Source organism: Erythrolamprus reginae, chromosome 10, assembly GCF_031021105.1.
Source record: "Erythrolamprus reginae isolate rEryReg1 chromosome 10, rEryReg1.hap1, whole genome shotgun sequence".
NCBI lineage: Eukaryota > Metazoa > Chordata > Lepidosauria > Squamata > Dipsadidae > Erythrolamprus > Erythrolamprus reginae.
Window position 1 is genome coordinate 41,740,875 of NC_091959.1, and position 22,987 is coordinate 41,763,861.

General features: G+C 44.1%; 1 protein-coding gene across 1 annotated transcript in view; it reads right to left on the bottom strand.

Annotated features, from left to right (window-relative positions):
* Positions 1-8,034: 8,034 nt before the first annotated feature.
* HIC2 (HIC ZBTB transcriptional repressor 2) overlaps positions 8,035-22,987 on the bottom strand; it is a 121,662-nt gene continuing 106,709 nt past the window's right edge. Inside the window, exon 3 of the mRNA XM_070762865.1 lies at positions 8,035-21,311. Coding sequence (XP_070618966.1) covers positions 19,562-21,274 — 1,713 coding nt within the window. The 5' untranslated portion in view covers positions 21,275-21,311 and the 3' untranslated portion in view covers positions 8,035-19,561. The remainder of the gene's footprint in view (positions 21,312-22,987) is intronic.

The window sequence follows — 22,987 nt, forward strand, 5'->3', positions numbered from 1 at the left end:
CCAAAACATGATCTCATAGCGGCTTCTGAGAAGTCAGGAAAACATTTATTTCCTTCATTTGTTTGTTTTGTCAAGTACGTATTGGTGGTATACAAAGTTATAACGATGTTTATATACAGTACATGATACCTCTGCCTAAGAACGCCTCTACTTGCAAACTTTTCTAGATAAGAACCGGGTGTTCAATAATTTTTTTGCCTCTTCTCAAGAACCATTTTCCACTTACAAACCCGAGCTTCCGAAACTGTAACTGGAAAAGGCAGGGAGAAGCCTCCGTGGGTCCTCTCTAGGAATCTCCTGGGAGGAAACAGGGCCGGAAAAGACAGGGAGAAGCCTTGGTGGGGCCTCTCTAGGAATCTCCTTGGAGGAAACAGGACTGGAAAAGGCAAGGAGAAGCCTCTGTGGGGCCTTTCTAGGAATCTCCTGGGAGGAAACATGGCCAGAAAGGCAGCGAGAAGCCTCTGTGGGGCTTCTCTAGGAATCTCCTGGGAGGAAACAGGGCCGGAAAAGGCAGGGAGAAGCCTCTGTGGGGCCTCTCTAGGAATCTCCTGGGAAGGAAACAGGGCTGAAAAAGGCAGGAAGAAGCCTCTGTGGGGCCTTTCCAGGAATCTCCTGGGAGGAAACAGGGCCAGAAAAGACAGGGAGAAGCCTCTGTGGGGCCTCTGTAGGAATCTCCTGGGAAGGAAACAGGGCTGAAAAAGGCAGGGAGAAGCCTCTGTGGGGCCTTTCTAGGAATCTCCTGGAAGGAATCAGGTCTGGAAAAGGAAGGGAGAAGCCTCTGTGGGGCCTCTCTAGGAATCTCCTGAAAGGAAACAGGGCTGGAAAAGGTGGGGAGAAGCCTCTGTGGGGCCTCTGTAGGAATCTCCTGGGAGGAAACAGGGCCGGAAAAGGCAGGGAGAAGCCTCTGTGGGGCCTCTCTAGGAGTCTCCTGGGAGGAAACAGGGCTTGAAAAGGCAGAGAAAAGCCTCTGTGGGGCCTTTGTAGGAATCTCCTGGGAGGAAACAAAGCCGGAAAAGGCAGGGAGAAGCCTCCGTGGGGCCTCTGTAGGAATCTCCTGGAAGGAACCAGGGCCAGAAAAGGCAGAGAGAAGCCTCTGTGGGGCCTCTCTAGGAATCTCCTGGGAGGAAACAGGGCCGGAAAAAGCAGGGAGAAGCCTCTGTAGGGCCTGTCTAGGAATCTCCTGGAAGGAAACAAGGCTGGAAGAGGCAGGGAGAAGCCTCTGTGGGGCCTCTCTAGGAATCTCCTGGAAGGAAACAGGGCTGGAAAAGGCAGGGAGAAGCCTCCGTGGGGCCTCTCTAGGAATCTCCTAGAAGGAAACAGGCCTCCACCCTCCCTGTGGTTTCCCCAATCGCATGCACTATTTGCTGTTACATTGATTCCTATGCATATGAGAATAAGGCTGCGTGAGAAACAGCTGTGAGAAGCTTCAATGAAAAAAAATAATACCAGCACTGCCGGCCTTTTGCAGGGACCTTGGGAAAGATTTATCTAATATTTGGAGGCGAAAAACAAGTGGAGAGAAAGCAGGGAAGGCAACCAGCCAAGAGAAGTGGGGGTGCCCATCAACCAAACCTTCATTTAAAGAAACCGGTGTTTAAAAGGTGTCAGGGGGAAAGAGGCAGGTTTGAATGGGCCTTATTTTCAAAGCCAGCAACCATCTAAGCTAGAAGTTAGAAGCATGAAAAATGTTTGCACTTTAAAAATAACCAAGATCAATGGATATGATGACAAGACGGTTAAAAGACCAAGAAGAAACAGAATATTATGAGATATGGAATAAAGTGTATACATGGATAAATAAGAAGAAATATTAAAATAATGAATAAATAAACAAGAAAATTATATTAGCAGTGATATGATTTAAGATTTACGTTAGAATTAGCATTGTTATGATTTAAGAGTTATGTTAGATTTAGTTTATGTATGAAAATTTATTATATAAGGTAAAACAAATTTCTTCTTTTCATTTAAAGTAATAAGTTGAATTTAAGTATTTTTTAAATGTATTCTTTTTCTGTATTGAAATTTTACTTCTAGAATAAGCGGGGTAGATACAACCCCATTTTTATGTTAAATGTATGTTTGTCAGTTTTGTCTATTTTAAGAAAATTAATAAAAATATATTGGGGAAAAAAAATAACCAAGATCCTAGGTTTGGTGCCAATCACCACTTTGCAAAAAATGCTGACATGGTGAAAATGAAATGGGAGAGTGGCAAAGAAGAGAATTACTTATGAAGAGAGCAGGTCGCTCTGCATGAGGGATGGAGGCGTCGGGTTTGTTTGTCCCCCCCCTCCCCCCCAAAAAAATATCTATTGCAGGTTTCGGAAAATGGCACACTTTAAAATGAAAATAGTCCAGCCCTTATTTATAATAATATTAATATTAACAACAGAGTTGGAAGGGACCTTGGAGGTCTTCTAGTCCAGTGATTTTCAGCCTTTTTTGAGCCGCGGCACATTTTTTACATTTACAAAACCATGGGGCACATTGGGGGGGGGCGGTAAAAAAGGTTTGGACAAAAACCTCTCTCTCTCTTCCTCCCTTTCGCTCTATTTCTCTCTCCCTCCCTCTTTCTCTCCCTTCCTGTTTTCTCTCTCTCTCTCTCTACATTCCTCTTTCTTTCTCTCTTCCTTCTTTCCTCTTTTTTGCTTTCTCCCTCCCTCCCTCTGTCTTTCTCTCTCCCACCTTCCCTCCCTCTTTCTCTCTCTCTCTCTTTCTCTCTCTCTCTCTTGCTTTCTTTCTCTCTTGTTCTCTTTCTCTCTCTTGCTTTCTTTCTCTCGTTCTCTTTCTCTCTCTCTTTCTCTCTCTCTTTCTTTCTCGTTCTCTTTCTTTTTCTCTCTTGCTTTCTCTCTCTCTTGTTTTCTTTCTCTCTTGTTTTCTTTCTCTGTTTTCTTTCTCTCTTGCTTGCTTGCTGTCTCTCCCTCTTGCTCTTTCATTCTCTCTCTCTTTCTTTCTTGTTTTCTTTCTCTCTCTCTTGCTTGCTTTCTCTTCCTCTTGCTCTTTCTCTCTCTCTCTCTCTCTCTTGTTTTCTTTCTCTCTCTGAGATTCGCGGCACACCTGACCATGTCTCACGGCACACTAGTGTGCCACGGCACACTGGTTAAAAACACTGTTCTAGTCCAACCCCCTGCTTAGGCAGGAAAACCTACACTGTTTAAGAGAAATGTTTATCCAATATCATCTTAAAAACTTCCAGTGATGGAGCATTCACAGCTTCTGGAGGAAAGCCGTTCCACTGATCAATTGTTCTAACTGCCAGGAAATTTCTCCTTAGTTTTAAGTTACTTTTCTCCTTGTTTAGTTTCCACAGAGTCGGCTTTCTCCAGGTCCCGTCAGCCAAACAATGTCGTTTGGCGGGACCTCAGGGCAGAGCCTTCTCTGTGGCGGCTCCGACCCTGTGGAACCAACTGCCCCCCAGAGATCTGCACTATCTCCACCCTATCAATCTTCTGGAAAGTCGTTAAGACCTGACTTTTCCAGCCGTCCTGGAATTAGGCTGATTGTAAGTACGTATGTTTTTTTTTTTAATGTCATTACTGTTTTATTGTATTTGTTGAATTTTTATTATTAGATTTTAACTGTTTTTATTGTTGTTGTATTTTATTGTTGCAACCCCTGAGATATTGGAACATGGCTATCATGTCTCCCCTGGTCCTTCTTTTCATTAAACTAGCCATGCCCAGGTCCTGCAACTGTTCTTCGTACTATATTTAGAAATATTAGAAATATTGATTTCTATTAATATCAGTTATTAGTTAGAAATATTAATTTTCAATATTAGTTAGAAGTATTAATTTTCAATATTAGTTAGAAATATTAATTTACAATATTAGTTAGAAATATTAATTTACAGTATTAGTTAGAAATATTAACCAGTGGAACGGCTTGCCTCCAGAAGTTGTGAATGCTCCAACACTGGCAGTTTTAAAGAAGAGGTTGGATAACCATTTGTCTGAAGTGGTGTAGCCTAGGTGGGTTTGGACTAGAAGACCTTTAAGATCCCTTCTAACTCTGTTCTCCTATTTGTATTTCAAAAAGCTACAGGAATCAGCTGGTCTTTAAGCGTCGCTAACCCCCAAAGCAGTATATCCAAGTTTCTGCATCCTTAACTTCTTAAGTCACTCATGCCCTCATCACCTCGAGATTCGACTACTGTAATGCTCTCTACCTTTGGGGCTACCTTTGAAAAGTGTTCGGAAACTTCAGATCATGCAGAATGCAGCTGCGAGAGTAATCATGGGCTTCCCCAGGTATACCCATGTCACACCAACACTCCGCAGTCTGCATTGGTTGCCGATCAATATCCGGTCACAATTCAAAGTGTTGGTTATGACCTATAAAGCCCTTCATGGCATCGGACCAGAATATCTCCTGGACCGCCTTCTGCCGCACAAATCCCAGCGACCGATTAGGTCTCACAGAGTTGGCCTTCTCCGGGTCCCATCGACTAAACAATGTCGTTTGGCAGGTCCCAGGGGAAGAGTCTTCTCTGTGGCGGCCCCGACTCTCTGGAACCAGCTCCCCCCGGAGATTAGAACTGCCCCCACCCTCCTTGCCTTCCGTAAACTCCTTAAAACCCACCTTTGCTGCCAGGCATGGGGGAATTGAGATATCCCCCCTGGGCCTATACAATTTATGTATGGTATGTTTGTATATATGTCTGATTAATAATGGGGTTTAAAAAATGTTTTTAAATTATTAGATTTGTTACGAATTGTTCGATTGCTGTTGTGAGCCGCCCCAAGTCTACGGAGAGGGGCGGCATACAAATCTAATAAATAAATAAATAAATAGCTTATTTGACCCTATAACAATCATTAAATAAGAGTTTATTTATTTATTTATTTATTATTTAGATTTGTATGCCGCCCCTCTCCGCAGACTCGGGGCGGCTCACAACAAAGTGAAAAACAATTTACAACAAATCTAAATTACTGTTTAAAAATATTTTAAAAACCCCATTTTCTAAACAAACATACATCCAGACATACCATTCATAAATTGTATATGCCCGGGGGAGATGTCTCAGTTCCCCCATGCCTGACGACAAAAGTGAGTCTTAAGGAGCTTACGGAAGGCAAGGAGAGTAGGGGCAGTTCTAATCTCCGGGGGGAGTTGGTTCCAGAGGGCCGGGGCCGCCACAGAGAAGGCTCTTCCCCTGGGGCCCGCCAACCGACATTGTTTAATTGACGGGACCCGGAGAAGGCCCACTCTGTGGGACCTAATCGGTCGCTGGGATTCATGCGGCAGAAGGTGGTCTCGGAGATATTCTGGTCCAGTGCCATGAAGGGCTTTAAAGGTCATAACCAAGACTTTGAATTGTGACCGGAAATTGATCGGCATGAGTTGTACCTCATGATTCTTGACAAATGTATATCTTTTATTTTATGTACGCTGAGAGCATCTGCACCAAAGACAAATTCCTTGTGTGTCCAATCACACTGGGCCGGTAAAGAATTCTGCTCTATTCTATTCTCCAGGGACAAAAGGAAAGGTATCAAACCACTCTGTTCCATCGCCGTCCTTCATTTAAAAAAAAAAAAAAACCTTGTTGGGCAAATGCATTTCCAAGGACACAGACCAAGTGGATTTTTCTCTAAGCAGGCCTGCTGACCTTGCAGCTTGTCAGGAAAGCCAACCAATACGCAGAGTTCCAAGCGTCAGACCTTTTAAAATATAGCCACCCTGGAGAATATCTCCGGAAGTGGTGATGGAGGGGGGGAAATAATGAAGAGTTGAGGAATTTAAAGGAAGCCCTTGCAAAACTATGAGGGTCGCCCAGAAAATAAGGCACCAATTTTTTTTTTCTCAGCCTACAGTAATGGTACGAATGCAAAACTTTAGATATACAGTGATACCTTGTCTTACGAACTTAGTTGGTTCCGGGACGAGGTTCGTAAGGTGAAAAGTTTGTAAGACGAAACAATGTTTCCCATAGGAATCAATGCAAAAGCGATTAATGTGTGCAAGCCCAAAACTCACCCCTTTTGCCTTACGCAAAATCCCCGTCTCTGGACTTATGTTGCCAGCCGAAGCGCCCGTTTTTGCTCTGCTGGGATTCCCTCCATGGGAAACCCCACCTCTGGACTTCCATGTTTTTGCGATGCTGCAGGGGAATCCCAGCACCGCAAAAATGGGCGCTTCGCTGGTAATGGAAATCCGGAGGTGGGGTTTCCCAGCGAGGGGAGCATCAGCAAAATTGCAGCATCGCAAAAACACGGAAGTCTGGAGGTGGGGTTTCCCATGGAGGGGAGCCTCAGGGGAATCCCAGCAACACAAAAACGGGCGCTTTGCTGGCAACGGAAGTCCGGAGGTGGGGTTTCCTATGGAGGGGAGCCTCAGGGGAATCCCAGCAGCGCAAAAATGGGCACTTCGCTGGTAATGGAAATCCGGAGGTGGGGTTTCCCAGCAAGGGGAGCCTCAGCAAAATTGCAGCATCGCAAAAACACGGAAGTCTGGAGGTGGGGTTTCCCATGGAGGGGAGCCTCAGGGGAATCCCAGCAGTGCAAAAATGGGTGCTTCGCTGGCAATGGAAGTCCGGAGGTGGGGTTTCCCATGGAGGGGAGCCTCAGGGGAATCCCAGCAGCGCAAAAATGGGCGCTTCGCTGGCAACGGAAGTCCGGAGGTGGGGTTTCCCATGGAGGGGAGCCTCAGGGGAATCCCAGCAGCGCAAAAATGGGCGCTTCGCTGGCAACGGAAGTCCGGAGGTGGGGTTTCCCACGGAGGGGAGCCTCAGGGGAATCCCAGCAGCGCAAAAACGGACGCTTCGCTGGCAACGAAGTCCGGAGGTGGGGTTTCCCAGCAAGGGGAGCCTTTGGCTGGCAATGGAAGTCCGGAGGTGGGGCATCCCAGTGCCAGCAGCTTGGGTTCGTAAGGTGAAAATAGTTCGGAAGAAGAGGCAAAAAAAAATCTTAAACGCCGGGTTCGTATCTTGAAAGGTTCGTATGACGAGGGGTTCGGAAGACGAGGTATCACTGTACATCATTTGAATTGTCAGGAGTGCGTGTGTAAATTTTGCGTTTTTTCAGATAGATAGCGTAGCTGCAGCAGTGTTTTGAAATGGCGTCTGTAAGTGATGTACATTACAAGCAGCTTGTCATCATTGGATTTCTCACTGCAGAGAAAGAAACTTTGGGAATATGGAGAATCGGCAGTCGACAGAAGTACAGTAAGTCGTTGTTCTGTCTTGCAAGGGTCAGACGGCTGGTAATTAGCCCCAAATGAAAACTCAGACACACAGATTTCAAACAGAATAAGAGTGTTTTTACGAGAGGTTTGTTAAACTTCAAGTTTAAGACATGTCCACAGAACCGGTCCCATCCCCGAGTGATACACCTGATGGGACCCAGAAGGAACTTCTCCGTGGTGGCTCCTTCTCTCCAGAATATCATTCCACCCAAGATTAGAATGGCCCCTATTCTAATACTCTTCGGAAGGGACTGAAAACCTGGTCCTGCCAGCAAACCTGGGGAACCCAGAAAAGGATGTGTAGCCCATTAAATGGCTTGTGTTATCCTCTGTCGACAGGGCGTGGGGTGGGAGATGATTTTGTTATATTGTACTATATTAATTTATTTGATTTATGGGTTAGTTTTTATTGTTTTAAATGTGGTTATTTTATTCTGTAAGCCTCCTTGAGTCACCACGGGCCAATAGGCAGCAATATACGTAAATTCAATAGAGAAATCATAAAATACTGAAATTTTCTTTTTCTAAAACGGAGGTGCAAGTAGGAATCTTAAAACTTACTCACCTGTGCATTAAGAAAGATCAAAACCAGAAACACCAGCCCAAAAGTACAACTTTTCAATCAACCTTTTAATGAAAAGTTCATAAAATAACAAGTTTTTCATCACTGTACATTAAGACTGCAAATTACTGAATGCTGAGATCATATTATAATTTCTGCATTTTTATTTTTATTATTATTAATTATTTTCCCCCAATATGACACGCGAGTTGCAGTCACAGTGGGCTGCAACTTTTAACCTGAATTCAAGCTTTTGAAGGAAAGAAGAAGAGTTTGATAGGATAAGGAACGTCAGTTGCGTTTGCAAAAAACATTTGGGGATTCACGGTCAGAAAGCAAGGGAGCAAGAGAGAGAGAAAAAATTAAGGCTCAAGGAGGCAGGAGAACAATAGATGGCCCTTTCTCCAGTTGATGTTGAGAATTAAGCAAACTTCCACACTCAACACTGGCAATTTTTTTCTTTTCCAATTTCCAATTGGTGAAATTGACTCACCGCAAGTGAAATTGACTCGCCATCAATTCTACGAGTTTCAAAAAGCAACATCCATGCCATAGACAGAATTGGTTGGTAAAAACAAAACCTAAGAACAGTTTGCCCAGTAGGACTCAACTCAACAAGAACAAAAAAAGGAAAATAAGAAAATAAACAAAAATTGTTGGATCCATTTGATCTGTTCCCGGTGGGAATAAACTCCAGCTGCCAATGCATCAGTGTCACATGTTCAACATTGTGTCGGCGAGGGATAAGAAATTGGAATGAGGAATGCGAGTATAAAGTGGAACAATTTGCAAAAAGGAGGGTTTTCTTCCTTCCAATATACTTTGAGAGATATAAATGAGATAGAAAAAAAAAGAGATTTTCCCCACCCAACCCCGAAACACATGAATATTGCCCCAAAGCACTGAAATTTATGATTGTGCACCAATCTCATCTTGGGAGCCCCTTGTCTTCCCAGAAGGAAATTGGCTTGGCCATTTTCCAGATGTGGGGGGAAATGAGATAAAGCAGCCTATTTTTAAAAAAGGATTTCCTTAAAAAAAATTGAATTAATATTGTGCACAGGTGAAAACTGGCCCTAAGAAATGAAAAATGGAAGAGAATTTCTGCTGTTCTTCCTCTTTATGGTGTGTGCGTTTCTGTCTGCAAATAAAAGGTTCTAATAATGTTGAATGTGGTCACCTGTAAACTTAAGGACAGACCGCTAACGCGTTTCCCAACCTTGGCAACTTGAAGATATTCGGACTTCAACTCCCAGAATTCCCCAGCCAGCGAATGCTGTCTGGGGAATTCTGGGAGTTGAAGTCCAGATATCTTCAAGTTGCCAAGGTTGGGAAACACTGCGCTAACGGACACTTCATTCAATGGAGTGGTTTTTTTCCTTCGCCGAATCATCGGCGTTCAGACCTCTGCGCAGAGCGGAGCAAGAAGAGACAAGGATAAATTCGGTTTTTTTGCTTTGCTCTCTGTGCGTGTATAATCTATATGTGTCTTGCTCCCAATTTGTTTCCAGAGAATGGGAAAAGTTGCATCCCATTATTGCATATCTCAAGTATCCATCTAGTTCATAACTGTAATCCATGTCCTCTAAAATGGTCCAGTTTTAGTTAACATTTCATCCAAGCTTCATTCCTGGTGGCGGGAAATAAAGGACACTTAAGACAAGAAGTGAGTTGCCGTTGACTTCTTCGAAGACCCTAAAATTAACAAAAATATCTCATGCTCTTCCCTTCTCTCTTAAAACTGGATCTTACTAGGACTCTCATATCAACCGACTTCGGTCAAAGACACCCCAAAATATAACCGTAATATCTACAAATAATGTTTACAATGTGAGAATATTTCTTGTGATCTGGGTTTAGTCTTCCATAGTTGAGTTTCACTGGTTTGTTCCCAAACCTATCCGGATGTCTCTATGCTAGACAGACCGACTTTGAAGGCTATCCTCAAACCATCATTGGTTCACCTCAACTCCAAGCAATGCAAGATGAGAGGTCTTGGAAAGAGAAATATTTTATTAGCTTCCAATTTCTTGGGACTTTCTGGTTCAGACTGCGAGGACAATTTCCAGAATTCTCCCAAGGCTTCCCCAAATTTACATCCAAGTATTACCCATGGACTCGGAGCTTCTGGGTGCTTGGTCAATCTGCAGCTTGGGACCCATTAATGGTTGAACATGTGGAAAGATACCAATGGCAGCTGAGTAGCCACCGATTCTTGGCTCTTGCAAGCCGGGGGCGTAAAGTTTTTTTGGCCTCCCCTGCCCAAAACTCTTACAAGCCCCCTTTAAAACAAAAGACAAATCAAATTAAAATCAAAAACTGCTTATTATTGCTTGCATTGTAAACATCAGAAAGGTCAACAGTATGACCGAAGAGGAGAGCAGAAATATTCTCCGTTAGGCATCAGGGAGGGGTTTTATTTGCCAAGCTCTGGAAAGATTCTCGATATTACTTTATTCCTAGAATTGGCGCAAGGCTCCCTTCCTTCTCCAAACTTGTTCTCTAGGCCAGTGTTTCCCAACCTTGGCAACTTGAAGATATTTGGACTTCAACTCCCAGAATTCCCCAGCCAGTGAATGCTGGCTGGGGAATTCTGGGAGTTGAAGTCCAAATATCTTCAAGTTGCCAAGGTTGGGAAACACTGCTCTAGGCCTGTGTCATGGAAAAATAACATTAATAATGACAACAACAACCGGTTCTTCTCTCTATCTCTCTCTGTTTTTGCTTTCTGTACCAAATGACCCCCAAATGTTTCCTCTTAAGGAGCTGAAGTTCCTTTTTATTTCACCTTTTAAATATTTCGAACAGAAGTGACATGGCAGAATATGTTTTTGTGGTTGTTGAAAAATACTGTTATAACCTAGAATTGACCTGCACCGTTCAAAAAAATTAAAGAAATGAAAGCGCTTTACACATTGGTTTACTCATGCAAGTAACACACCCTCAGGCATACAAACAAAAATGAGAGGAAATTTTTTAAAAAAACAAACAAACAATAACAAGGAAGGAAATTGTATTAAGAGTGACTGTTGCTATAACTGGAAACATCTTAAATACAAGCGAAAACCCCCCCCAACAATTTTATCTTTTATGGGAAGAACAAAAAATAGAAGAGCTACAAAAATCCACGGTTTGTATTGTCTTCACAGGTTATGGTTTATGGCTATGCCGAGAATGTCTCTGAGTTTTGTTTTTTTTGTTTCTATTTTTTTAAAAGTTTTTAAACTTCTCTTAAACTTTTTTTTGTTGTTGAAATCCTGTAGCGAAGACCCTGCTGAATGCATCGTTTGTCTTTTCTCTCTCTTTTTTTTTTGCAAATGCTGAGGTTTATTTATTAATTATTATTATTTTTCTCCTTGCAAAAACTGTGCATACAGAATCTTGAGAAATAAATACATTCAATAAAGCACGTACAATATTGATACAAAAAAAAAGAAAACAAAAAAACGAAAATGAAAACGAAACAACACTGTCAAATAGTGTTTGCACCATCTTTGTTAGTTAAAGATATTCAAGACCAGGCAAAATTAATAACTTTTGTTTTCCATCAGCCTCTTCCCTACTTTCTTTGCATCCTAAATATTTCAGACTATTATTTATTTTTTTAATGTGTTTGCATTTGCTTTTAAAGGGTGGAAAAAACCCCCACCACTCAATGAAGAACGGATAACGTGTGATTTTTCTTTTAACTAAAAGGGGAAAAAAAGTGGAAATATTAAGAGGAGGATTATTTTTCCCCCCTTTACAGAAAATATAATATTGAAGGTGCTTTTCTGGAAAATCCAGGGTAAATTGCCTTCAATCTAGATCACAATTCTGGCCGACTCACTGGAGCAGGAAAGATAGACACGAAAAATGACGGGAGAGCTACTACTCGTAAGGAAAAAGTATCTCACGGTTCTTAGATCAGACACGATGTACAGAAAGATTTGTTTATTATGTCCTAGAAAGTGCCGTGAACATACTTTCCCTCTCCAGGAAGTGTGTGCCAGTTTGAAAACCAGAGTAATAACGTGGATCTCCTCATTTGGGAAGAGCCTCAAATTGGCCAGCAACCCCCTCCCGAAAAAATCCACCATCATCCAATTTAAAAACATGGTTTTTGGCCAGAACCACCAATCCTGAAGCTCGAGAGGAGATTTAATCCTGAAGCTCGAAAGGAGATCTAATCCTGAAGCTCGAGAGGAGATCTAATCCTGAAGTTGGAGAGATTTAATCCTGAAGCTAGAGGAGATCTAATCCTGAAGTTAGAGAGATCTAATCCTGAAGCTAGAGAGATCTAATCCTGAAGTTGGAGAGATCTAATCCTGAAGCTAGAGATCTAATCCTGAAGTTAGAGAGATCTAATCCTGAAGCTAGAGATCTAATCCTGAAGTTGGAGAGATCTAATCCTGAAGCTAGAGAGATCTAATCCTGAAGTTGGAGAGATCTAATCCTGAAGCTAGAGAGATCTAATCCTGAAGTTAGAGAGATTTAATGCTGAAGCTAGAGAGATCTAATCCTGAAGATGGAGAGATCTAATCCTGAAGTTGGAGAGATCTAATCCTGAAGCTAGAGATCTAATCCTGAAGTTAGAGAGATCTAATCCTGAAGCTAGAGATCTAATCCTGAAGTTGGAGAGATCTAATCCTGAAGCTAGAGAGATCTAATCCTGAAGTTGGAGAGATCTAATCCTGAAGCTAGAGAGATCTAATCCTGAAGTTAGAGAGATCTAATCCTGAAGTTGGAGAGATCTAATCCTGAAGTTAGAGATCTAATCCTGAAGCTAGAGATCTAATCCTGAAGCTAGAGAGATCTAATCCTGAAGTTGGAGAGATCTAATCCTGAAGCTAGAGATCTAATCCTGAAGCTAGAGATCTAATCCTGAAGTTAGAGAGATCTAATCCTGAAGCTAGAGATCTAATCCTGAAGTTGGAGAGATCTAATCCTGAAGCTAGAGAGATCTAATCCTGAAGTTGGAGAGATCTAATCCTGAAGTTAGAGAGATCTAATCCTGAAGTTAGAGAGATCTAATCCTGAAGCTAGAGAGATCTAATCCTGAAGATGGAGAGATCTAATCCTGAAGTTGGAGAGATCTAATCCTGAAGCTAGAGATCTAATCCTGAAGTTAGAGAGATCTAATCCTGAAGCTAGAGATCTAATCCTGAAATTGGAGAGATCTAATCCTGAAGCTGGAGAGATCTAATCCTGAAGCTAGAGAGATCTAATCCTGAAGTTGGAGAGATCTAATCCTGAAGTTAGAGAGATCTAATCCTGAAGCTAGAGATCTAATCCTGAAGTTGGAATCCTGAAACTAGAGAAATCTAATCCTGAAGCTAGAGAGGAGATCTAATCCTGAAGCTAGAGAGGAGATCTAATCCCGAAGTTAGAGATCTAATCCTGAAGCTAGAGAGATCTAATCCTGAAGTTGGAGAGATCTAATCCTGAACCTAGAGATCTAATCCTGAAGTTAGAGAAATCTAATCCTGAAACTAGAGAGATCTAATCCTGAAACTAGAGAAATCTAATCCTGAAACTAGAGAAATCTAATCCTGAAATTAGAGAGGAGCTCTAATCCTGAAGCTAGAGATGACACCTATATCCGGAGGAGATAAGAAACATCTCCAGATCTTCCAGAGGTTGCCAAACGTTAGTAGCTGCAACATGGCAACAACTGGATGATCGCAGGTCACCTGGGTCTGAGACTTCCTCGCTTCACTTATCTTCACTTATCTAGCAAAGTCATCCCTGCGGAACATCGCTGGAGGACATTTCAGCATTGGAGAAGAAACCTGAATGCCACTTCTTGAGACTCGTGCCCAAGATCAAAGTCTATTGATTGGACCAGGGGTAGCCAAAGTTGGCTCTTCTACGACTTGTGGACTTCAACTCCCAGAATTCATGCTAAGCTCAGGAATTCTGGGAGTTGGAGTCCACATGTCATAGAAGAGCCAACTTTATCTATCCTTGGATTGGACCATTCTAAGGTCTTCCAACAAGCTTCTGAGCCTTTTTAGTGGGAGTTAAAACTGGGTTAAACACATACTTTTGGGACAATTGTCAACAGGTGACAAGCACCCCAATACACCTGACTCACACCCAACACTGGTTTCTTCTGCAACAAGAGATTTCCTGTTAGCATCCTCTACCACGTGTGTGGACAATTTTGTAGAGGAACGCCTGGAGAAAATAACATTCCATGGTCTCTCTCTCCAAAGATAGTGGTCCAACTCCATGTGCAATTTGCTAGGGAAAAGTTGCCACCGCTTTTGGTGATCATTGGCTTATTTTGAACAAACGAAAGTCCGTTCTCACCCTTATTTGCAGTGCTACATTTTCCAAGAACAGCAACCAATGCAAGGAACTAACTACCAATTCTACTAGTCACCGGGCAAAGCTGTTGGAACACAAAGTTCACAAAGTTCTTCTGAAGGATCCTTAATGGCTCATCTTCCTACTCCTAAAACCACGTCAAAAATCCCGGAGTAACATACTAGTTCTAATTGAACTGTTGAGGCTGGGTGGTTTTGTGGGTATTTTTTTGAAAAAAAATTCCTTTACAAAACAGAATATCCTACACACCCTTTTACCCGCAACTCTTTTGTCCCCTAAACCAATGGAAAAAAAAACAATCATTAATTTTGACTGGCCCCTAGATCTGTTGAGGTCTGTAACTGTAAAAAGTTTATGTAAACAATGAGATAAATATATTAAATTTTTTTTCCCGAGCCAAGTGAGGTTTTATAGTCATTCAAAATGTGCTTTGGTTTAAAAATAGGAGGAGTGTGTGTGTGTGTGTGTGTGAATTTGGGTATGAGCTATCTTTCAATACAACTTTTCCTATGTTATGTTTCCTTTAATCCACTCCGGGAATTAAAAATAAAAATAAAAATCTCGTGATTGAAACCGATTAAAGCATAGAGTTTAAGCTGTGGGGCTTCCTTGATTTCTAATTTTTTTTTTCTTAAAAGAAAAAAAACAACAACAACCTCAAGAGGCTCTTTTCTGTATCTCAAAAAAAAAGAAGTAGCAAATTAAAATAAAATATAACAACACCAGAAAAAGGGAACAAAGAGAAAGGAGAAATCAAACCTGGAACCAAGAGTATTTCCCTCCCCACCCGACCCTAGAATTCTTAAAATCTTAAATATGAAACTAGTGTTTTGCTTTTTTCCCCATTAAAATACAGAAAATGCTTGATACAATACTATGTCGTATAAATGCAGTTGAGTGTCGAGACCCCTTTAAGCAAGTCTTGAACAGTCCCTGAAGTTTTGAGAATTATTTGATTTTTTTTTCATCATCATCATTATTATTATTGTCACTGTCTTGGGAGGAAGAGAGGGAAAGGAAGGAGAACGGGAAGGACATCAACATCGTATCTATGGAACACTTCTACACGGCTAATTTTGTCCGAAAGGGATGAAACGATGAGAAGAAACGGGGGGCGGGGGTATTCCTTTTTTTTTTTTTTAAATTGTACAATACTCGTGCTGTACACAGACTTTTTGTCACCTTGTTTAAGTGCTGAGAGGGGGATGAAAGAAAGTGGGGAGGGGGAGGAAGAAGAAGAAGAGGAAGAGGGAGAGACCCAAGGACTGTGGGTCCTCAAACTTCAAGATTCCCAAACTTCAATCGGAAAGAACAACGAAGACCCAACTTGAAGTATCTCCACCCAGCCTCGACATCTCTAATGTCTTGAATCTAAACTTAACATTCTAGCAAAATAAGAGGTATTGTTCCACATTGCAGGGCTCCTCTTTGGATTAACTGAGTGGACCTTTTTCTGGATGGCGATGTAGAAGTTAAGTAGCACCTGGAAGTTGACGACTCGCTCCCATCGACGGTTGGGACCTCCAAAACTCTGGCTTAATTATTAATACTTTGCCAGGGTTGACTCAAAGGTCTATCTTATCCCGATACCTTCTAAAGTTCTTCAGATCAGTTGCCCTAAAATGGTCAATCAATACTATCTGGAAGAGGAACCATGCCAGAAAGAAAGTCATGGATCAGAAATGTCCATGATTCTGAAACAAAGTTTGGGGTGGGTGATTGTGACCTTTTTTTTTCTGAAAGGATGGTGAGGTAGGAACAAAATTATCATCCTCAACTCTCAACTTTAGACCAGGAGAGTTTGCTAGCCCAACGCATGACTTTTGAAGGCATCTCAGAAAAGATCTGGAGATGAACGGAACTGGGAATGTAGTCTGGGGATTTATAGTCTTGAAAACTGTACATCTGCGCCCCTGAGCATCAGGTCAAAGGATAGCTCCATCAAAGCTTTTTAGAAATGCTGGCTTGAGGAGAGGTTGCTTTCACCAGAAGTGAAGCATCTATTGAGGTTCCTCTCAAAAGTCAAGATGGCAGCTGCACCATGCGAGTCACAGAATTGAGAAGTTCTACACACACCTGGTGCATTGTGTGGGGGCCTCTTAGCTCATTAAACCTTTGGGGTCCTGGCATGAAGCCCTTTTGGTGACCCAAAAACCCCTCCTTAGCATTAGAGGAAACAGCTCTATCGAGAAGCAGCTATCTCCACCCTCAACAATGTGGGGGAAATATGAAGTGAGTTGCAGTGCATAATAAAGTTTAAGGAAATAATTGATGGGATCTAGGTGGTTTTTGTTGTTGCTATTGTCAGTGGTGTGGTGTTGCATTGCCTGCAAAAAATACATGGAATGATGAATACGTTTTGGAAAAAATGGAACAACGACAACAAAAAGAGAGATTTCACAGGAAAGATGGCTGTGGGTTTGCCCAGGGAAGGGAAACACAGCTTTCACATTAATGTTCCACAAAAAAATTAAAGACAAAAATGAATGACCCACAAGAAGAAAAAAAAAATATTAAACCAAGCTGCGGCATTACACAAACATGCCGAAACTTGAAGATGCATGGAATTGCAAAAATAAAAATGAAAAGTGAGGTAAAGATGTTTAAGAAGGGAAGGACCAATTTTCCCTGCACAAAGGCTCATGGTTGGTCGTTTGAAGGCGTATTGGGTGAAACGGGGATATGGGTTTGTCTCTATCCTAATAAAGGGAGGAAATCATATAATGCGAGTGGTGAGAACGGAAAAAATGCAAACTTCTCTCTTTTATGTGAACCGCCTTTCTTTCTTTCTTTCTTTCTTTCTTTTTTTGGTCTAAACTTAAAGACAAAAAAGGTTTTTTTTATCCTTTTTGTTTTGTTTTTTTTTAAAGAAAAAGAAAACATAGGGCGCTTTGGTGACCCCTACCATCATCATTATTTATAATATTAACCATTAACCATCATCATCATAAACAATCATAAACAGAACAATGGTTTCAAGCAAGAAAGTTAAAGCAGAGGGACCGGAAATGTAAACCTTACTCTGTTCAGACTCAAGAGCGAGTCAGGGGGGTGTTGAGACCACCCGTACGAGGTTGGGGCTCAGCCATCACTTCCCATAACTGGTCTTTGCCAACAAAGTTGAGGGCCCTCATCTCCTACGCCTATAGCAGCTGTTGGCGGTGAGGTCTTTCGAGAAGGCAAGTGTACGGCTGTTTATTTTTCCTGGTGGCCCCAAACCTCAACGCGTGGACCCGCCGAACATCCCTTTTTTGAGCATGAAAGTGGAATGAACGCATCCCCCAGGTTGACATCCCTACCACTACCCCCAAAAATATTTTGGAAGGAAACGAAAGACTTTGGTTGGGTTCTCCACATTCTTATTGTGCGCTGGATTACGGTAAGGAGGACCACTGGCTACGCCCGTTGACCGGAGCCCATCGAAGGGACCAGCAACGGAGAAATGGGCCATTTTAAGCACTACGGCATCCAGGTTCAATAAACAAGGCTACCCAAAACCTCTTTTTTTTTTCATTTTGTGGACAGAAACCCCAAAGATTTTGGTGGCACCACGTTATCTTCTCTGGACCTCCAGCTTTTAAAGAGTCTACTTACTTAATTGTCTTTGGCCATGCTTTTTTTTTTTTTTTTTTTTTTGCGTTTCTGACTTTCTGACGGAAGAATGAGGTGGCAAAAAATAAAAAATATAATCCCTTAACCTTAGTTTAAATTCCTACTTTGTACAACTAACTTACAAACTTGGGAAGAAGTATTGGGGGGAACGGGGAGGCGGGAGGATCGGGAGAAAACACCACACCTAATTTATTTCCGCTAAACCGTCTTATTGTTCTTCTGAATTTTTCAAGAGGTAGAAAAGGAAGCGGGCCCTTTGCCATCCTGACCCAGCTCTTTAGTGAAGGAGGAAAAAAGCTAAGTGCACACACACACAAATACACACACTCACACCCCGTTGCACGCCCGCAGACAGATGGACGAGACACACACGCACACCCCAAATAAAAATAAAAATGTAAAAAAAAGGTACCTAAAGGAACTTGTAGCTATTTTCCAGCCTACTTCCATTCCCTACCCAAAGTCCCGCAAACTTTTTTTTTTCCAGTTCCGAAAAACTTACATCAATATTGAACGACAGACACGTCGTTTTCCTCTTAATTAGAACAAGTACCTCTAAGCAAGAAAAATAAAAATAAAAATATCCATACGAAAACTAAGGAAAGAGGGAAGGAAATTAACACAGATATGACCCCTGCTCGTTTTAAAGAAATTCGTCTGGAGGGAAGGGGAAAAGTAGGGTGTCACTCAGCCCACCCCCACCCCCAACCCCCCATTCAGTCATGGATAAGGCTGGAGAGATCAAAAGAAGTCGAGAAGGAAAAGTTGGACCAGAAGAAGTAGGGTGTGATGGTTAAGGCGGACCAGCTCTTCCCTTAGAACCTGATGGAGAAGGTTGGAAGAAAACCTCCTTAGGTAGTGGAAAGCACCATGTAGAATTTGGGTGGGGGGGAGAGAGAAGCAATGGGACCCCCTCTCTTCTTTGGCCAATGGAAACGTCCTTTGTGGCCTTCAGGAGATACGAAAGAGACCCTGCCCGCCTTCCTCGAGGGAAGAACGAAGAAAGAACGGGCTGGTCTCCCTTGGCCAAGGTCATCTCCCATGGTAGCTCTGAGAGCCAAGCATCCATTGAAAAACAGGGCCGTTGCAAAAACTAACCCACCCACCCCAAAGTATGAAAGGAGCAAAAAATAAAACAAGAAGTCCATCCATTGGCCAATCAAGGGCGTTTCTTAGGAGTTGGTCAGAAGAGAGAAAACAACAACAATAATAATAATAATACTGGGGTGGACTTTCTACCGTTGCAATTGCAAAGTGCTGAGAAGGTAAAACCGAGGGAGGGGCAGTTGGTCCCTTTCTTCCATGAATGAAGACCCTCTTACCCTCAACGCCCGCTCTTTCCCATTTCAAACCAGGAAGGACTTCCTAGACCAAGGGTCTCCAGCCTTGACAACTTTCCCACTTGGGTGTAGGCTTCCCAACTCCCAGAATTCCTCAGCCAGCACACGCTGGAAGGTTATGGTTGCCCAAGGTTGGAGACGCCTGTCCTAGACCGCCCCTCCTTTTTTCCTACAGCGGAGGTCCCCGGAGGTTCCGCGTCGCCTCCAACGGCGTTCCTCGCTTCGCTTTTGAGTCCCGCCCCCTACAGGCCCTGAGAGAAAAGCTGACCGCAAAGAGGAGTTTGGAAGTAACTATTGGGGCTAGGGGCTTTCCTTGAAAGCGGGGAAGGGGAGAAGACGGGGTGGGAGGAGAACGAAAGAGAGAGAGAAAGAAAGGAAATAAAGCTCTGTTTGGTTCACGCCTTCCATGACTGAGGAGGGGGGGGAGACAAATTTCCCTTGTTTGTCTAGTCTGTTTTAAAGCAGCAAAGTCTAAGGGAGAGTTATGGTGGGTGGGTGGGTGGGTTCGGAGGGGCTCAGAGCTCCTTGGAGAGAGACTTTGGCTTCATGTAGGAGAGGTATGCATTCTCAAGTGGCTGATGAGGTTTCGTTGCTGGGTAAATTTCCCGCCGCACAGTTGACATTCGTAGGGTTTTTCCCCTGAGTGGACGCGCATGTGCTCGGTCAGCCGGTACTGCCGAGTGAAGCGCATCCCGCACTCCTCACAGGCAAAGGGCTTGAGTCCCAAATGGCTGCGCATGTGCCGAGTCATGGTGCCCCGCTGGGTGAACATCTTGCCGCAGATGTTGCAAGGGAAGGGCCGCGTCAGCCAGTGAGTCTTCTCGTGCTGCCGGAGGGTGGCGGGATCTTTGTAGCTCTTCTCGCAAACCGAGCACTTGAACGGCCGCGATTCCGAGGCGTAGGGCTGGCTGGGGTTCGACAAATCCTCGGCCTCTTCTTCTTTATCCTCGAACGTCCCTTCCTCCTTGATGTACAGCTCTTCTTCCGTGTGTTTCTCCACGTGGGCGTTGAGCTGCTCCGAGCTGGGGAAACCTTTCCCGCAAGGGATACAGACATACAAGTTGTCCCCAAAGGCCACGGGTTCATAGCCTTCCTGCCGGTAGACGTAGTTGGCGCTGCTGTGCCCGCCGTTCTCGCTTTCGCTCTGACCACTGTCCTCGCTGTTCTCCTTGCCGTTCTCGACGTCTTCTTTGCAGGCGTGCAACGGCAGCTCCGAGCCGTAGGGGCTCAGGCCTAGGCTGCGCTCGGCGGACTTGCACAAGGGGCCCATCAGGATGCCGTTGGGCAACCCCTCGCCCTCCTCGCAGCCTTTGCCCCCGCCCTCCTTCCGGTCGAAGGTGCAATCCTTCTTGATCCACTCTTTCTTGCGCGAGGAATGGCGTAGGCTCTTTCGCTGGTTGCCTTCGGGGAGAGACTGGCGGTCTTCGGTGAGGTCCATCTCCATGGGCTCGCAGTTGTCTATGAGGGCGGGAGGCGCTCCAGAGGTGGACTCTTCGAACGATGAGGCACTGTTGGCAGTGGGGGCTGAGGCGGGCCGGGGGGAGCCACGCTGACTCTCGCTGTGTGGGGCGTCATCTTGGGGGGCTACAGTGGGCAGGGAGGGGCTTTTTTTAGACAGGTCCAGCCCAAGTTCCTGATCCACACAGCTCCCGTTGGTGCTGTTACTCCCCTCTCCCAGGCCTCTACTCAAGGCATGAGAATTCTCTTGGTTGGAACTGTTCATGAAGACCTCGTCATCCGAGACCTTCGCCTTTGGCATCTCCTTCGGCTGGGAGCCCTTCATCCCTTCGGTTGACCCTGAATAACGAGTAATGACTGACGCGGTGGCAAGTCTCTGACTCCGAGGCGGCCGCCCGACGCTGGAGGCTCCACCAGCCCGGCCAGCGAAGGACCTCCCGCTACGTTTGAGCTTCTTCCGGCAAAGGGCCGCCAGGTCAGGAAGTTGGAGGTAGCTTGCTGCGGTGAGGAGAGCATTGAAGTTCTGTTCACCAGGCTGGTCGGTCATTAAGAGCTTACCAGTATAAATAAAGTCCAAGATTTGCCGGAACACGGTAGGGTTGACCATGTCAGTATCTAAGTTGATCAGGTTGTCGTGCAAGATGAGGGACTTGAAATACATGCTACTGGCTGCCAGGATGTTCTTGTGGGCGCGGAAGAGGGCATTTTCGACAACGATGATCACATCGCAAAGGAAACCTTTGGCTCGTTGCTGGTTAAGCTGCAGGAGCAAGTGTTTGGCATGATTTGGCAGTTCCATCTCCACCTTGTCTTCCCTTTGCTGGTCACTTGATCACCTAAGAGAGAGGACAAGAAAATACACAACAAATGTCAGTCCATTTCTCAGCTCTAATGGCGTGGATGATAACTGTTCCTCTCCTAAATTACCCAGCAGAGGCGTGGACTTCAATCCCCAGAATTCTCTGTTCATAGTTATCCTAGCTAGGAATTCTGGGAGGTGTAGTTCACCTATCTAGCAGGCCTCAAGACAAGGGGAACATTAATCATCTATTGCAAGGGTATCAAAATCAAGGCCCGAGGGTCGGATCCGGCCCGCGAGGTTCTTAGATCTGGCCTGTGAGAACTCCCTGGAAACAGCAAAGGACCAACCCACGGTGCTTCTGCCAACAAAACCGGAGACGGTTGCAGAAGACCATGGCGGATGAAAATGGAACCCAGGAGCCCGTTTTCGTTGGCCTAGCATTCGGGGCCACCACAGGTGAACCCAATACTAGTAACATCGAGATGCCCACCCTGGCCACGCCCATCCTGCCCCCCCCAAAGGTCAAACACTACCCTGATGCAGCCTTCAATGAAGTCGAGTTTGACACCCCTGCTGTAAGACAATACTCAGATCCAACATATGTGATTTCTACGGTGTTGGATCGGTCTTCTCCCAGTACTAACCAGCCCGTGAAAGTTGTCGTGTTGTGGGCAGCCATAAGATGCTATTATTATTTTTTTCTTCTTTCTCTTTTTTAAAGATTCAGTGATAGAACTAAAAAGTTGGTCTAACTTTTTTAGAAGCCCCCAATTCTCTTTGAAAAAAACCCCCATCACAGCACCGGTCAAAAAGAAGGAGATTTAGAACAATGGAGGCCAGCGATGGTGAAGCTTTTTTTTTTTTGCTCAGGTGCTCCAAAAGGGCACGTGGCTGTACAATAGCAGGCACATGGGAGCCCACACCCCTGTATATATGCACAACCACCACCCCTGCACTGCCGCCCCCATCCTGCGCATACACACAGGTCTCACTGAAACCTCCGGACTCTGTGAATGGTGAAAAATGGGCCCAGCGCGCCTACTGGAAGAACATAAGAAGAGCCCTGCTGAATCAGGCCAAAGCCCATCAAGTCCAGCATTCTGTGTCCCACAGTGGCCCACCAACTGTCCATGGGGATCTTGGGCAGAAAGAGAAGGCAAGACCCTCCCTTTCCCTTGACCCCCAACAAATGGTACTCAAGGGAACCCTCCCTGCCTCAACCAACATAGAGGCGGCACATGGACATCCATTTCAATAACCACCTATGATATACTTGGCATCCATGAATCTGTCTCATCCTGCCTTGAAGCTATCCAGGCTGATAGATGTCACGACCTCATCTGGAAGTGAATTCCATAAACCCTCTGGGTGCAGAAATATTTCCCTTGATTTGTCCTCACTTTCTTACCTATGAGCTTTAGGAAGTGCCCCCTCGTCCTAGTATTGTGTGATAGAGAAAATAATTTTTCTCTATCCACCTTTTCTATCCCATGCACGATTTTATACACTTCGATCAAGTCACCCTTTAAACGCCATCTTTCAAGGCTGAAGAGACCAAAGCGTTGCAACCTTGTATCATAAGGGAGGGGCTCCATTTCCTTGATCATTCTTGTTGCCCTTTTTTGCACCTTTTCCAGTTCATAGAAACATAGAAGACTGACGGCAGAAAAAGACCTCATGATCCATCTAGTCTGCCCTTATACTATTTCC